The following is a 15,354-nucleotide window of genomic DNA, read 5'->3' as shown; positions in this document are numbered from 1 at the left end:
ATATATATATATATATATACACACATATAGATATATATGTATGCAAAATTGCTTTTCAGTGCAACGACAAAAAGCCCTTTTCCTCTCTATATAAAAATGTTTTCATATATATTGTAAATGCATAATATTGTTTATTTGGCTCGAACACACAAGGATCACAGCATTTCTCTTTGCTAATTTAAAATAATTGTGTCTACAACTTGAAAAAAAGACAAAAGTCAAAAGTGTAATATGAACAGCACTAAACATTCCTGCCTCCAGATGAGCTTTGCAGCAAAAACAACTGGTAGTTTGAAGAAGGAACATACTTTCAATGATGGGATGTTCATCTGCTGCATCAACCTTGAGCTCTTCTTGGGTTTACTAGTTGGAAACGTTTTTCTCTGGTGGTAAATGTTGGTTTTTGGAAAGATGTTTCATACCTTTTTAACACTGTCTTTTTTTAAAGGGGAACATCAGGTAGGTATGACTTTAGAGCTACCCTTATTTTAGGTTCCAACTGTTTACAAGCTGGTAACACTTTGTTAAGGTGTGACGGGTGGTGTATTTGGTACCTGGGCCTTCATTGGGGACTTAAGCGACCCAATTCACCTTTTAATACCACCACTATCATGTCACAATTATACAAGCCATCAATAATATACAAAAAGGCAATTTAACAACGTGTGGCATTACAGAACTGGGTATGGATACCATTGTTACTAAAGCAACAAACCCAGTTTACTGGGTTTACTGGGACAAATAATACAATAACAACAAAAATAGCTCATAAGAGTTACATTTTTTGGCAGTACAATGCTATAGCTATTCATGTAAGAACTTAAGTGGTATTGGTTATGATCAAGAAAACCATGGAAGTTGCTAGATATCAGCTCTTAAATTCAATTCTTATGAGCTATATTTGTTATCATCATGATATTTGTCCAAACAAATGTACCTTAGTTGTACCAGGCATTAAAATGGATCAATAAACTGAAGAAACAAGGGTGGTCTCATCATTTTTTCCATGACTGTATAAAAACCCTCTTATTTTTTTCATATAACTCACACAGAACGATGAACAACACCATGTCCATCTGCATTCTTTGAGTTGTAACAGGCACAATTAAGCACTCCACTGTTCAAGTGATGATGTGTTCAAGGGCACTGGGAATTTTAAGTGTCTGCAAAAGTAAAACTTATATCTAACTTTCTCCAGCGCCACCACAGCTTAATAAATCCATCTGTTCGTGGATCACGTGGGATTATCATTTATTAGCGGTGAGTACCTATACATTTTATACTAAGTGTGTGAGGCATGTATAGGGCTTAAACCTGGATTGTTTTGCGAGTGAAAAATTGCAGGAGGGTTAGGAGGGTGGTGCAAAGGGGGTGCAAGCCATGTGTCACGCGTTTTTCACCTTTCGCTGGTAGGTCGGGAATGGAATCCCCATGAAACGTGGGGTTCTACTGTATATAAAAGGTAGTATGCAACACATTCTTGAAAAGAAGGAAGTAAATACAAGCATAGGCATTTAGAATACTCAGATTTTGTGGTGAGGAATGATGAAAACTGCTGTTGTGTACATTAGCTGCTCTTGTTTTTCTTCCACGTGTAGGATCTTTGCAGATGCTTGTTTTTGTTTTGTTTTGTTTTGCCGTTTTTTGCTGAAGAAACTAATTCAAAAGTGCAAACATTTCCTTTGATTGGAATAAGCGAAAAGCACAGCTGCTGTTGGAGCAGCCCCGCACATAAATCTGAACAGCTGCAGCGCACATCTGCATGCGCGGCAGCCTGAGACTTTGCTGGGATGGAAGCGCTCGGGACGAGCGAGAGCAAAAAAGTGCTGACCACAAGTTGGCAGCTTTGATGCGTACGTGTGTCAAAGGAGAGGGTTGAGGTCCTCTTTTTTTCCAAGTAAGCCCTCCAGACAGCTGCCTTCTTGGATACATAAATCTTGTATCGTGAAAAGAAAAATAAACATGTTTTTTTGGTAATGTTGACGATAAGATTTTCTCAGTGGAACGTTCTTAATGAGTGTGTGCAAAAAATTACTGACTTGTTTTTCACCTCTTTGGCTATGTTCACACTGCAGATTATGATGCCCAATTCAGATTTTTTGTTAAAATTTGATTTTTTATGTGGTCGTTCACATTTAAAAAAAAATGTGACTAGTCAATGTGAACACAAAGCGTCCAGAAAGGGACGTGCATGCGCAAAAGCACAACGTCACACGCATTGCCATGTTTACGGAAGTACAGATTACTGCAGTGTGTGCTCTCCTCGCCGCGTTTGTGGCAACTTCAAGAATTTTCTGCATCGGGAGTCAATATTTTCGTAACCAAATGATCCTGCGAAGCAGATTAAAAAGAAAGAGTGCAAGAATTTTGGCTATGGCAGTTTGTGGAGAACTTGCTGTGACGTCGGTTCCAAGGAGAATGTGGGTGGATGGCCGAGCACATGTCGGTTCTGGGACACTGCTGTGAGCCGCTTCATAACGCTTTTTAAAAATAATTTTCAGATGACAAGAAGATCTTTTCACTATAGCGGTGAATACCTTTACCCGAGTCTCAGTAAGCATGGCAAAACACACTTTTCGATGACGTACAGGTCGCATATACGTGACCTGACCGTTCAGACTGCAGTAGCATTGCATACATATCGCATTTACAGTATATCTGCATACGAATGTGGGCTGTGTTGCATTTGAAAAAAATCTAAATTGTGCCGTTCACACTGACATGAAAAAATCAGATACAGGTCACATATGAGCAAAAAATCTGAATTGACCTGCAGTGTGAACGTAGCCTTTGTCTCTTTGGCTTCTTGTTGTGCCTTTTCAGTGCTAAACTAGTGCGTCCAAAACAAGGGCGGTAATTATAATGGGTCATTCTACTATAGTTATTATCATATAAGTCAGTAAACTTTTGTAATTTACTGTTGCAATTCAAAAACAGTGATATCAAAAACAGTTAGTCTACTGCAGGTTCAAAAACTTTACTCATTTAAAAGAATGTAATTCTTTTTAGTGCATCTAGATGTAGAACCTGACTACATTATGACTACTTTATCCACGTTTAACCCCACAAAATGCCATTTTACTTAAAAAAAAAAACTATCAAAGATTTTATATATTTGATAACATACAGTATTTCAACAACTATTTTTTTTATCACAGTATGTCTTAAGAAAGGGCAATTGTATAGAAGTGAAACATGGATATACTTTGGAGTAATCAGTGTACAGCTTGTACAGAAGTATATTTTAAAATAACTCAACACACAGCCATTCTATAATATAGTATTAATAATAATATAATATAATATAATAGCGGGCAACACAAGTGAGTTTGAAGATTATTGTGTCTTTCCTACAGCCAAGCATGGTGGTGGATGGTGTCATGGCCTGGAGCTGCATGAGTGCTGCCGGCAGTGGAAAGCTGCGGTTCACTGATTGAGTTGACTGTATAATAATATTAATTTATATTTTCTTTACTTATTTAATGCTCTTCTGTGGTTGACTGGGAGGAATCACATGATTCGACTGCCTTGTGGCGTCCATTAGTACCCAATATGGTTCTTGACCTTGGACAGCTTTTTTTTTTCTCTATGTAACAGTCGACAAGGACGTTAACATGGCACACTAATGAGCTAAATCAGTACATTGACCTTTGTTGTTAAGTCTCTGCATGACCGACAAAGTCTCTGAAGGTGCAGAAAAACACTTGACCTCACAATGGAGCTTTGTTCTTCACTTCTTGTTTACAACCGCAAGCTTCATGTTTGTCACACTGCCGTGTCTTGCAACGTTATGTACAGTACATGGGCAAAAATATTGGGAATCCTGGTAATTACACTTCCAGGAAGTGAAAAAGGCTGCCCGTGGAAAGAAGATTGTGGGCTGTTTCTATGTTTGGTCCACCATGTCCACAGGTGTGGACTCGAGTCACGCAACTTGGACTCGAGTCACAATTTTGATGACTGTGGACTCGGCTTGACAATATCATCAAAGACTGGAAACTCGACTTGGATTTTGACATCAGTGACTCGCGAACTGACTCGGACTTTAGCCTGATGACTTAAAAATACAAAACACTGACTTGCTCCCACCTCTGTTCCGGAGATGGAACAGAGGCATTTGATGGGGCTGAGGTCTGGTCTCTCCAACAAGTTCCTGCACACCAAATTCATCCAACCATGCCTTTCAGGACCTTGCCAACTTTGGAAGCACTGAATTGTTCAAAATGTTTTAGGCAAGCAAAAATATAAAAATTGAAGATGAGAGTGTAGTCCCAAGACGTGTGTCCATAACAAACATTGCAGAGCTCTCCCAAACGTAACTTGAACTTAAATGTCATGGTGACACATAATAAAACACCACTGAAAGAGACAGAAGTGATGACGTGCACCTTCTTGCAACCCTTTGGTTTGGATCCCCTCCTTATTGCCATTTAACAAAGAGGAAACCTCATATCCTTACAATGATGAGATGTCCCTTCGTTCACCGTGTCTCATCATGTCCCATCCACCCACGTCCAACCCCAAATCCAGATGTAAGCCGAGCGTCTCGTTTTAGCTTTCAGCCACAGAATCCTGGCGGAGCTGAGCGTTCTGACAACAGTAACCAGAAAGCAATCAGAGCGCTCTAGCTCGGACCACAATTGGATTGTGTAGAGCAATGTGCCAGGCCAGACTACACCCTGCTATGAGTACATTAAGAAACCACTTGTACTGTCCCACATTCATTTATCGCCGTCAGCAGGGGATGCAGGCAAGCGGGAAAACTATTTTCAATGCACCAACAGGCACACAAAGAACCCGGCAAGGACGGCTTATGGTCTATCACTGACATCATGGTGTACTATTTGGACAAAAGTCATGGGACACACCACCAAATCCATAAATCAATCAGGGGTTGTCCTAGATCCACTGGAGTGTATACTGTATACAGTCGTACCTCGTTTATCCCGGTTAATTGGTTCCAACCCTGACAGTGATAGGTGAATTTCTGCAAAGTAGGATTCAATATTAATAAATTTATATTTTCATGGAGCATAGAAACCTGTTAATGACCTTCTAAAAATGGTTTATAACGTTATTATACACCTGCAGACATTAAATAACACCCCTAACTTTGCACTCGTATGACCTAAAATAGTAGACATGCTCAACAGTTATAAGACATAATAACTCAGCTTTAGCATTGGGAAAGTTCTTTGTTGCTGTAGTAACTCGTGGGTTGATCGCAATGGATTAAAAAAAAAGATCGACATCATCCATTCTCACTATGACGTTTGTCACTTGATTGCTATACAGGACAGCTAGTCTAACATTAATCTGCCAATAATACTGCTAGCTTTGTTTACATCACATTGCGCACCGCTTATGCGCAGGCTAGTGGATCTCTGGAGTAAGCATAGCAATCTACCAAGCTAACTAGTCAGCCTCCAATTTATTCAAAACTTAAGAAAGGGTTTGAAGCTGAATGGGGAAGGAGGACAAAATAAGAAGCCAAAAACGTACCACTTCCACACAGAATGGGGGGAGAACTTTTTTTCACTATATCATGTCGGACCGCAAGGTTTCATGGCTGCAAGTAATGTAAATAAATGTCTCATCAATGTAACATTACTGACACCTAGCGAACAGAATACTACATATGACTTGTCTTTCAATATTTTTTGACTAATAATGGGCCATAGTCGACCACGAAACAGCATCATTTATTCATTAATTAATTTTTGAAAAACCGCAATGTAGCGAGGGAAGACTATACATACTAGTATACACAGGGTGCTTTAAAAAAAAAGACATAATTTGTAGTCTAGTCTAGTCATAGTCTAATACCATAGCCAATTCTCACTCAAATGAACAAACATTTTAAGGAGATGTACAAAAACTAAGTTTAATTTTGGATTTTTCCTTGTTTCATTGTGAAGAATGACATTCACTAACAATGGCAACAAGGCATTTGTGCAAATAATGAACATTTATGTACAAAAGTTAAACACAAAATCTACACACTTTAGAATATTTTGTTGGAATATCGATAAATAATTCTTCTCTTTTTCAACGTGAAGGCCTCGGACACGTCCAGTGTCTTCGTTTTGCAAAAGATGTCAAACGTTTTGGGACACGCTGTATATACACACACGCAACATTACGCTTCATAACGTGTTTTTAGACGACTGTTCACCCACAGGCACACAAACCACTGCTACAAGTGTAGTAAGTCTAAATGCATGATGCCCCTTTTCACCAATATGCCTCTCATCAAGGGGTGATGGTGGATCCCGCAGCCAAACCAGTTGAGAGCCACTGCTCTAATGGAAGAGATCGTCTTTTCTGGTGCTTTGATCCTTTTGAAATGTGCAGGTAAGACCACAGGAGGTAAAAAGTGATGTAGGGGAGGGGAAAAGGTTAATGTGCAATTTGAAGATGCTAAAAGTAGGTCACTTGGCAGAGCTGTTTGTCTTGTCACAGCACAGTGAATAACAGGGCTGGAGAGAGACGGGGATTTTTTTTTTTTTTTTAAACATGCTTGTTTTCTTTGTGTTTTGTGCACATTTAGGCTGTAGTGCACTGTGCAAAGGCACTGCCAGGCTTCACCGTTCCCTGAACATTTGAGGCACATTGCGGCGTTATTTATAACGTTCCCTTCCAAGAATTCCCTCCCGCGTCGTCACTGCCCACAGAGCACAAAAGGATGGACGGATACTCACCATAAATAACCAGCAGAGCAAAGCCAAAACCGCAATGTTTTTCTCTCGGTGCTTTGTTTCAGTGCCTTGGATAGCTCGCTGTAGAAACCAGCAGTCCAAATGTGCTGGATGCATCACACAGACAGACCAGTCTTTGGCACACATTTGACTGAGGGAGGAGAGAAAACAGTGCAAATTAAGGAATGGAGGACAACAACTATATAACTAGTGCAAATTACATTGATTTTTAAACATATGACTTGCATGGATACAGTGTTGTTTATCTGTAAGTCTCAACAGAAAAAAAATAACAGTATCATTATTTCCATATTCACAAACGGGAGAAGTTACTGCTCATCTGTTTTATATCTGAAATTGCGGTCAGAAAATCAAATTGCAAAGCAGTTTGTCGCATCTCTTGTTTATTGCAATGTGACAACATTAAAATGCCAAAATCTGTATCCATTTTACTTTGTCACAAACTTATACGTGTAATATTATGTATAGCAGTGGAAACAAGATGCAATGTTTAGATTTGGCTTTTATGTTCATGACCTGGAATCTTTCCTATTGGAAAGAATCTCAGCGCTCCCCAATCAAAACAATGAGAGATAAATCATTAAAATGCTCCCACGCAAAGGAGCCAAACGACAAAATCAGATAAACAGCATGATGACGTGAAGTCCTTAGCAAAACACGTTAAGGAATTGAATGAAAATAGAGTCATCCCTTGCCACTTCGCAGTTCGAATTTTGTGGCTTCACTCTATCATATATTTTCAAAAATATATCAATTTATAAATCATCATTTGTGGTTAAATACAACCTATTATTAGTCAAAATATCGTCATATTTAAGCAAATGTTACATTTTTTTTCCTAAATTAAGCATTTTCAAGAATGAAAATGGCTAAATGAACTAAAATATAAATGTAAGGCATTCAAAAGACACATTCAAAGGCATTGATGTAGCATTCCACAACAGTCACTAGGTTTCAGGAATGTTACTGTAATGTTCGACGAGACACATAATCACCAGACTTGGTCGCCGGAACAACGGGTTTTTACTGCAGGTTTGAATTATGTCACAACTAGGGATGTCTGATATTGGCTTTTTTGACGATAACCAATATGCCGATATTGTCCAACTCTCAATTTCCGATTCCGATATCAACCGATACCGATATGTGTAACATTACATATCATGTCATGGAATTAACATATTGTGGTGACCCACAACATTGTTTTAGACATTTTAGACATTTTCTCTCTTGGAGATGAATAAAGTATCTTTCTACCTACCGAGTGTGCTTCTGTTTCCCGGGTCATGAGGTTGTTGTAGCCGCTTAGCTGTTGCTAAGGAATTGTTGCTTGTTCAGTGGAGAGTAAACTGATTGGAGCCAACTATCTCGAGTCATGTCTCGTTGCAGGTCGCATCTCCGCATTTGGTGACCCTCGACGTGGGCAAAAATGTCGACTGACAACAGAGACTACGAGACAGTGCCGGTGCCGCTACAAGCTAGTGAGTTAGCTAACGTCGGTGCTATCTGGGGCACACCCACGCCAGTGGTTTCAATATCAAACCCAGTTCTGACTGTGAGGAAGAACACAGGACGTGACAAAGTATTTCCACGTATCGGCGTCACTGATTGCCTCAATGATGGCAAGTACAGGAGCCTGTAGGCCTATATACCTGTATCCAGCAGTTTTTTATTAGCGGTTTTCATTATAGGGAATATCCGATATCAACCAATATTACATTTTTATGGCAATATCGGGCCGTTAATATCGGTGGGCCGATAGTATCGGACATCCCTACTCACGACAGGCACAATAATCTCTTTGTAAACAAACTCATGGGCTGGAAGGAAAAGTGGACGCTCTAAAGAAGCAAAACAATGAATGAAATCACATTGTGCTGCAAATGAGGTACAGAGTTGATGATTTGCAACAGTCTGTGCGCATGGACAACGTGATTGTGACTGGGCTCCACATTACACACAGGTCTTGCGCCAGCGCAGCTGATAACAGCGGAGGACAACAAGATGATGTTGCTTCAACAGAATAACAGGTGGCCAACTTTCTGCCATCAAAGGGGGTGGATCTGGATGTCAACAACACCGAGACATGCATTCCAATGTCCGGCAGGAATAACAACACCACACCTGCCATCATCACCAGTTCAACAACAAAGTAATGCAAACAAACAAAAACAAACATGGTGCCATATTGTATGCTAACCAGGAAATGTCATTTTTTTTACCTGAGCTGAAAAATACGTTAACAGGGGCGTTCCACTGCAGCTTGTCAACAACAGTTGTGGTTGCTCACTGTCCCCTAGCCTTTTGGTCGAGGATTGCAAACTAACACCACGACATACGCCGCTACAAAGATATGTCTGAGTCCTTTTACATATTTGAAGGTTTTTCAAATAGAAGAAAAAAATGTAAATTATTTTCCCTGGTAAGAAATTACAGTGGAACTTTGGTTAGCGTCAGTAATTCATTCCAGAAGGTTCGATTCGAACCAAAACAGATGCTAACCAAATCAATTTTTCCCAAAAGAACTCACATAAATCCTGTTAAAACCCCAAAATGTGAACACAAAACACGTTTTTATAGTTTTACAATTATAGTCTGAAATGCAGAAAACAATTTGAAATGCATATAAATGATGACTGAAAGGGATAAATGAACATTTAAGGTTACCTTCATTGAAGACATGATTCTTGATGTGACTGCTCTCAAAGACCCAATGTGGCAAAGAGATCAACACCTTCCCCTTCAACACCACCTTCCTTTTTTATTTCTTGGAATTCAATAGTTTTTCTCACGTCAAAAACCCAAAATGGAGCCAAAGAAAGTTGCAAGTGCCAGCATTTTGACAAAGAATAGTGAGAAACACTATTGGATTAAAAAAATAACTCATGACAAACAGGAAGGCGGCGTTTGTATAGCTCTCGCTACCACATCGTGTCTTTGGGAATAGTCACATCTTCAGTGGAGGAAAAAATGACTTTCCATGTTCATTTATCCCTTTTATTCCACACTTATATGCATTTACAATTGTTTTACGCATGTAAATCTATAATTGTAAAACTATAAAAACATGATTTGTCTTAACGTTTTTGAGAGTCAACCGCTGATGACATCATACATACTCTAGTTCCGGTTGTCATTTTGTTAGCAGGCTAACAGGCTGCTAACAAGGACGTTTGTGATAAAAATACACTAAGAACACAGTTGGACTCCCGCAGTGTATCAACAACATGACAAGATGCGCGCCATAATGTACAGTAGCCAGAAAATGTACACAAACCGAGGCAACGTTTTCGACGTTAACCGAAAAACACGCTAAACGAGGTTCCACATTTATCTTACTAACTGTAACTAATTACTTTTTTGAAGTCATTTGTCCATCACTGAGAGTGACGCACAAAAACACGCACACCAAAATCACATTCATCACCTTAAATGGGGCTTAAAGGATCTCATTTCACTCCCACGGCTTTTAACACACCCACGGGATTAGTGGCCTGATTAAATCTACACACATACAGTAAACACACATGATCACTGGAACACACACACATACACACACAGAGCTGGATGGGGTTAATGGGCTCAGTCTGCCACCTTGCCTGCTGTGGAGGGCTGTGTGCTCCCGCCCTGCTGGAGGGCATCTTTGCTGCAGAAATGAGAGTGTCAACACATAATCAAGCTTCACCTCACATCTCAGCGACTGCATTGTTGTGTTCATATCAGGGGCACAAGTGGATGATGGGATCAAATCTGCTCACTGAAGATGATGATTGCGCCCGAGAGGAGTTTCACCGTCGCATGTCGGGTCTGCGCACTGTAAACACAAAACTGCGATTTTCACCCGTCTTGTCGCCGTCAGTAAAGCTCGGCTTTACGCGGGGACGCGTATATCATGAATTTTAAAACTTCTCTTGACACTGAAACATTATCCTGCAGTGGCTGGTGACAGGATGATGAACAGTCGGCTCTGCAGCAGTACAAGACCAATGCAGAGGCAAATTACTGGCAGGGGAAGGAGGTGTGTATGCCTGAAACGTGCACAATGAATGAACAAGTGGGAGCGTTTTTGTTTTTTTTTTTAAAGGGGGGAAAAAACAGAGTGAATATTGAACTTAAGCATTTAAAAGATGGCCTTGGCATCCAGTTAAATAAGTAATTCATGTGCACAGTGAGCGGCGCTTACGCCGTAGTGCAATCTGGGTGTAATGCTGTGTTTTATGGTCTTGTTTTTCAGTCTTCACTTATATCACTGCCAGATAAAGAGATGCCTTTAGCCCCGTACAAGGAGCTATTCAGGTCAGTGAAATACTAGTGCGAAAATTAGACTTTAATGAAACCATTCATGTCAGCGAGGTCTGTCAAAGTGGGGGCTTGGAGAGGCTCCACTGCTGTGTCTGTCTTTTTTGGTTGTTGTTTTTTTAACCTAACACAGCCAATTGTGTGGAAACATGTTCTCGATAAGAGCATGACGTTCAGTTCATGATGTTTGTGTGGGCAACTGATGATTGTAATCCAGGAAGTTTTGTTTGGGAAAGCTAGAAATAGCAATTCCTTCAGATCTGGAGCGGAGTTATGTCAGCGATACCATACCACCAGTCAGTGACGTCAATATCAACACAGTCGTCCCACTCTACTTTGCAGCTTCACTCCATCACGGTTCTTTGAAGTATATGAATTAATAAATCATGCTGTTTCGTGGTCCAAAAATGTGCTTTTTTAAGCAAAATTTTCCTAAATTAAGCATTTTTCAGCATGAAAACATCTAAATGAACATATACAAATACTATACAAATTGAAGGTATTCAGAAGACACATTCAAAGACACTGGGATGATATGTAGTATTCAGTAATGTTACTGTAATGTTCTGTGAGAGACACAAGCGTCAGACCTGATCGCCAGAGCAACAGGCTTTTATCGCAGGCTTGAATTATCTCACAACAGGCACAACAACCTCTAACACAAGCTACTGTTGTGGCCGTAACCCATGCAAAGCTAAAATTCAACTCTGAACCCTCAACGTCACTTCCTGTCCAACACCAGAACACATTTGCAGCAACACACACGAGCATGAGTCTTATTTATGTCTTGTCTTGTTATTATGTCAACTATATTTGTTAATATGAACGTAAAAGGTGACTATAGGGGTGTTATTTTATGTCTAGAGGGCTCTAATGTTAAAAAAACATATTTACAAGGTCGTAAGGAGGTTTTCTTTGCGGTCAGGGTCGAGTCTTGAACCAATTAACCGTGATAAATGATTAAATGGATTACTGTACACAGTCATGTCAGGGTCAGAACCTGAAAGCACCATCTGAAATTTGGAGGAGATCGGCGTTCCTTGAGCAGAGTTGAGACAGTTATACCTTTCTGCCAATAGGGCGAGTCAATATTGGTGTACAGTCAGATTCGGGGCAGGCTGTTATTTTAATTTAGCTTATTCAGTTCTTCTGTGTGCTGTTGTGTAGTTGAACAACTTGCCTTTCCAGACTAAATGTCTGTTCTTGGTCATGAGTTTTGTGAAATAAATTTCTAAATAAACTCAATTTATAGTCCAGTGCAATGTGTGATTTTTTTCCTCTTCGTGATGCATTTTTTGACTGATTAGACCAATAGTGCGACCTGTAGTCCGGAAAATAGGGTAAACCTCGAAGGGGATTGAATGATTTTGGGTGAAGTTATCCAAGCTACCAGTCAGTACAAATATAATATGTTCTTTGAGCCAGGAAGGAAAGTGTCATTTCAAATTTGGATGAGATCGCAGCATCTGGAGTGGCGTTATGACCAGTATAGCTTTCTACCAGTAGAGGACACCACTCCAGTCATTGCGCGTATGACACACATGCAATGGTCACATATTCTGAAGCCTGCTTGTCCATACAGTGAAATATTTGATGTATGTTGATATGTTCATTACCTTTAAAATCAGCGACGTTGTTGTTTTTTAGCATTCATGAATGTTATAAGTCATCTATCACATTACAAAATGAAATTTGCACCTGTAAAGCCCAGAGCATCAAGGCACCAACGTACACTACGTAGATTTGTGCCTCCCCCTTTCGCAAATGCCTTCTCCGATTTTGCAATAAAAGTTTCTGTTGTAAAACATCGATGGTCCCGGTCCAAAAAAAGTCCACAAAACGTTGTTGTGCAGGAAAAAAAGTATACAGTATTTGAATGGTCAAGTAAGTAAGTTATTAATAGTATGTCACACACAAAGGCAATGATGAAGCAATGATATCATTCATGGAATTAGATAAAGCATCGAGCTCACGTGACAAAGGGAATCATATTTGAGAATGTGACAATAACAAGAAACCATCTTATTAGCCTGTTCTTAATATTGGGTGTATCATCAATATGGCTCATCATAGTGTTGCTGATGCCACATTTCATGTTGGCTTCATTGAAGCAAACCTATCATAGAAAGTTATAAAAAAAGACAAATGCAATTTCAGCACTAAAGAGGTGGCACTAAAATGTTTTTTTTGTAATAATGTGAAAATTTCATAGCCTATTTTTTCAATGATATAAGGATCTATGCAACAAGTAACTCCATGTAATAAGTTCAGGTTTTTAGTGGTTGGGGGATGTAAATCAAGCACTAGCACTACTCAAGAGTGAGGGTACAACTGGCAACAAAACGACATTGTGTCAGACCTACTCTTCTTCCCCTTTCTTGTGTGTTCTGTGCATTCCACCGTGCTGCTGCCGGGCCGCGAGGTCACAGGGCACAAAGGCGGAGACACCGACTGAGGCTTCGTCTGTTTAAACCCACGCTGAGGAGCTAGGCAACGCGCGTAAAAGTTGGAGGTAAGGGGGGGGGGGTGGAAAGGCTGCTCCCATAAATATGTCTGAGCTGGTTTGCCAGAAAGTTTGAGGAACGGTCTTTCACAGTGAGCGGCGAGAGGCCACCTCCATGCACAGAAGAGTCGTTGTCCTCCTGCCTCTGTCCATTAAAACTTTGGTTCGCCGCTTCAGTGGCGTGGCTCGCACGGCCGTGTGATCTCCGCGTACAACTGCTAGCACCCACTGTTGAACCTGGGGTCAGAGCTGCAGGGGTGCTTATGCAACCCAAACAGCACTGACACCTGGCGAGATGAAAGGCCAGCAGCTCATCTTTCACTCGCACTATTTCTGTGCTTGAAATGTGCCACCATAACACCGGTGGAGCCCATGTAATCTGCTAGGTGTGAGCCTAAAGATACCACAGCCATGGTGGCTGTCGTCAAGGAGACAGGGCCCCAATACAAATCTTCCACTGGCCGCTGATTGTTTGACTTTGCAGAGGTTCAAAAGGAGGATTTTGAGGCAGTAACTCAAGCAGGCGGGAGATTTTGCAGCCGCTGGATCGCTAAATCTCAAACTGCCAGCAAGCTGATAATGCATGTCAAGCATGAGCTGAACAAGCTGAAAAATGCATGCCACTGGAGATTGAGCCCTGAAGGATTGAGTCCATCCCGCCAAATGTTGTGGAAAGGAGATGAATAACATTTCTTAGCTGTTTTTGTCCCAGCGCTGATATAAACAGACTGTTTGTCATAGGAAACAGGTGCGCATATGAACTTAATCACATACCACAGACAGAAGAGAATAGCGGCGGTACCAGCTTGAATGGGCTCCAGCTGGGCATGTTGTGCTCCGCATAAACAAGGGCTCGGGGTGCCCTCACACCAGACGTTCGCGTGAGGATATGACTGTTCACCACGGACAATGAGAGCCATTAAGAGCCAGTGATTGTGATAAATAAGCCGACACACATCAGAGAGTTGCGGAATATGTGAGAGGCGCATTCCAGGTGATACCCCTCCCCCCCCCGGGACAGTGGTTGTTATCGCAGGCAAGACCAGAGCCACAATGGTCTCATAGCAACATTTTGGAAAGACAAAATCTGTGGGGACTCTTCTGGTTCACATTTGCAATATAATAAACTCTTTACTGACTGCTTCCAATGCAAAAATGCCCCATCCATCCAGTTTCTATCGTGCTTGTCCTCATTAGGGCTAACCCTAACTCGAGCCCTAACCCTATCCCAGCTGAGAGGCGGGGTACACCCACATACACATCTAACCTGGCACAAAGGCTGGGATTGGTCAGTTTGTACTACATTATTTCCTGTGTGTATACGACTCTTTCAGAGGGGCTACAGCCTACCTTCGCCAATGCCTTCTCCTTCAATTTCAGATCAACATTTGCAATAAAAGTAACTGCTGTAATAAATCAATAAGTTCCAGCTCCAATCACTCGCCTCTTCTTTTTTTATTATGTTCACTAACAACTAAGGAAGCTAACAAGCGAGTGTGGTTGCTCACCAAATTGACACCGCCCGCCCCGAGCGTTTCGGCAGAAAATTGCACGTCACATGCTCAACCCAGTCAAAGAGATATAAAAGGATCAGGACGATGTCAGAGGAGATGGTGTGTAGTGACTACGCAGAAGCATAATCCAGGCTTTAGAGTCTCCAATTAGCCTTATGTGGATGTTTTTGCAATTACCAACGCCGTTTCAAACCCGATCTCCACACTGAGGCTGATGTGCTAACCACGAGGCCACCATGCGGCTGCAACAAATCAAGAATAATGTAATTCCCATTGAATATGTGGCGTTTTACATGACTGAAGATGCATATGTACTCAT

At 40.9% G+C, this 15,354-nt stretch overlaps 1 protein-coding gene across 3 annotated transcripts in view; it reads right to left on the bottom strand.

Annotated features, from left to right (window-relative positions):
- The window catches only part of tmem170b (transmembrane protein 170B), a 55,328-nt gene extending 47,249 nt beyond the window's left edge, over positions 1 to 8,079 (bottom strand). For all 3 annotated transcript variants that reach the window (XR_008567149.1, XR_008567148.1, XM_054763443.1), the window contains exons 1-2: positions 7,981 to 8,079; positions 6,702 to 6,849 (exon numbers count right to left, since the gene is read on the bottom strand). Coding sequence is in view for 1 of the 3 variants with exons in the window: in XM_054763443.1 (XP_054619418.1) it covers positions 6,702 to 6,845 (144 nt within the window). In the remaining 2 variants the exon portion in view is untranslated. The remainder of the gene's footprint in view (positions 1 to 6,701; positions 6,850 to 7,980) is intronic.
- Between the last annotated feature and the right edge of the window lie 7,275 nt (positions 8,080 to 15,354).

Source organism: Dunckerocampus dactyliophorus, chromosome 20 (assembly GCF_027744805.1).
Source record: "Dunckerocampus dactyliophorus isolate RoL2022-P2 chromosome 20, RoL_Ddac_1.1, whole genome shotgun sequence".
In the NCBI taxonomy this organism is placed as follows: Eukaryota; Metazoa; Chordata; class Actinopteri; order Syngnathiformes; family Syngnathidae; genus Dunckerocampus; species Dunckerocampus dactyliophorus.
Note: the sequence above shows the minus strand (reverse complement) of the source record. Positions and strands in the feature narration are given on the sequence as shown.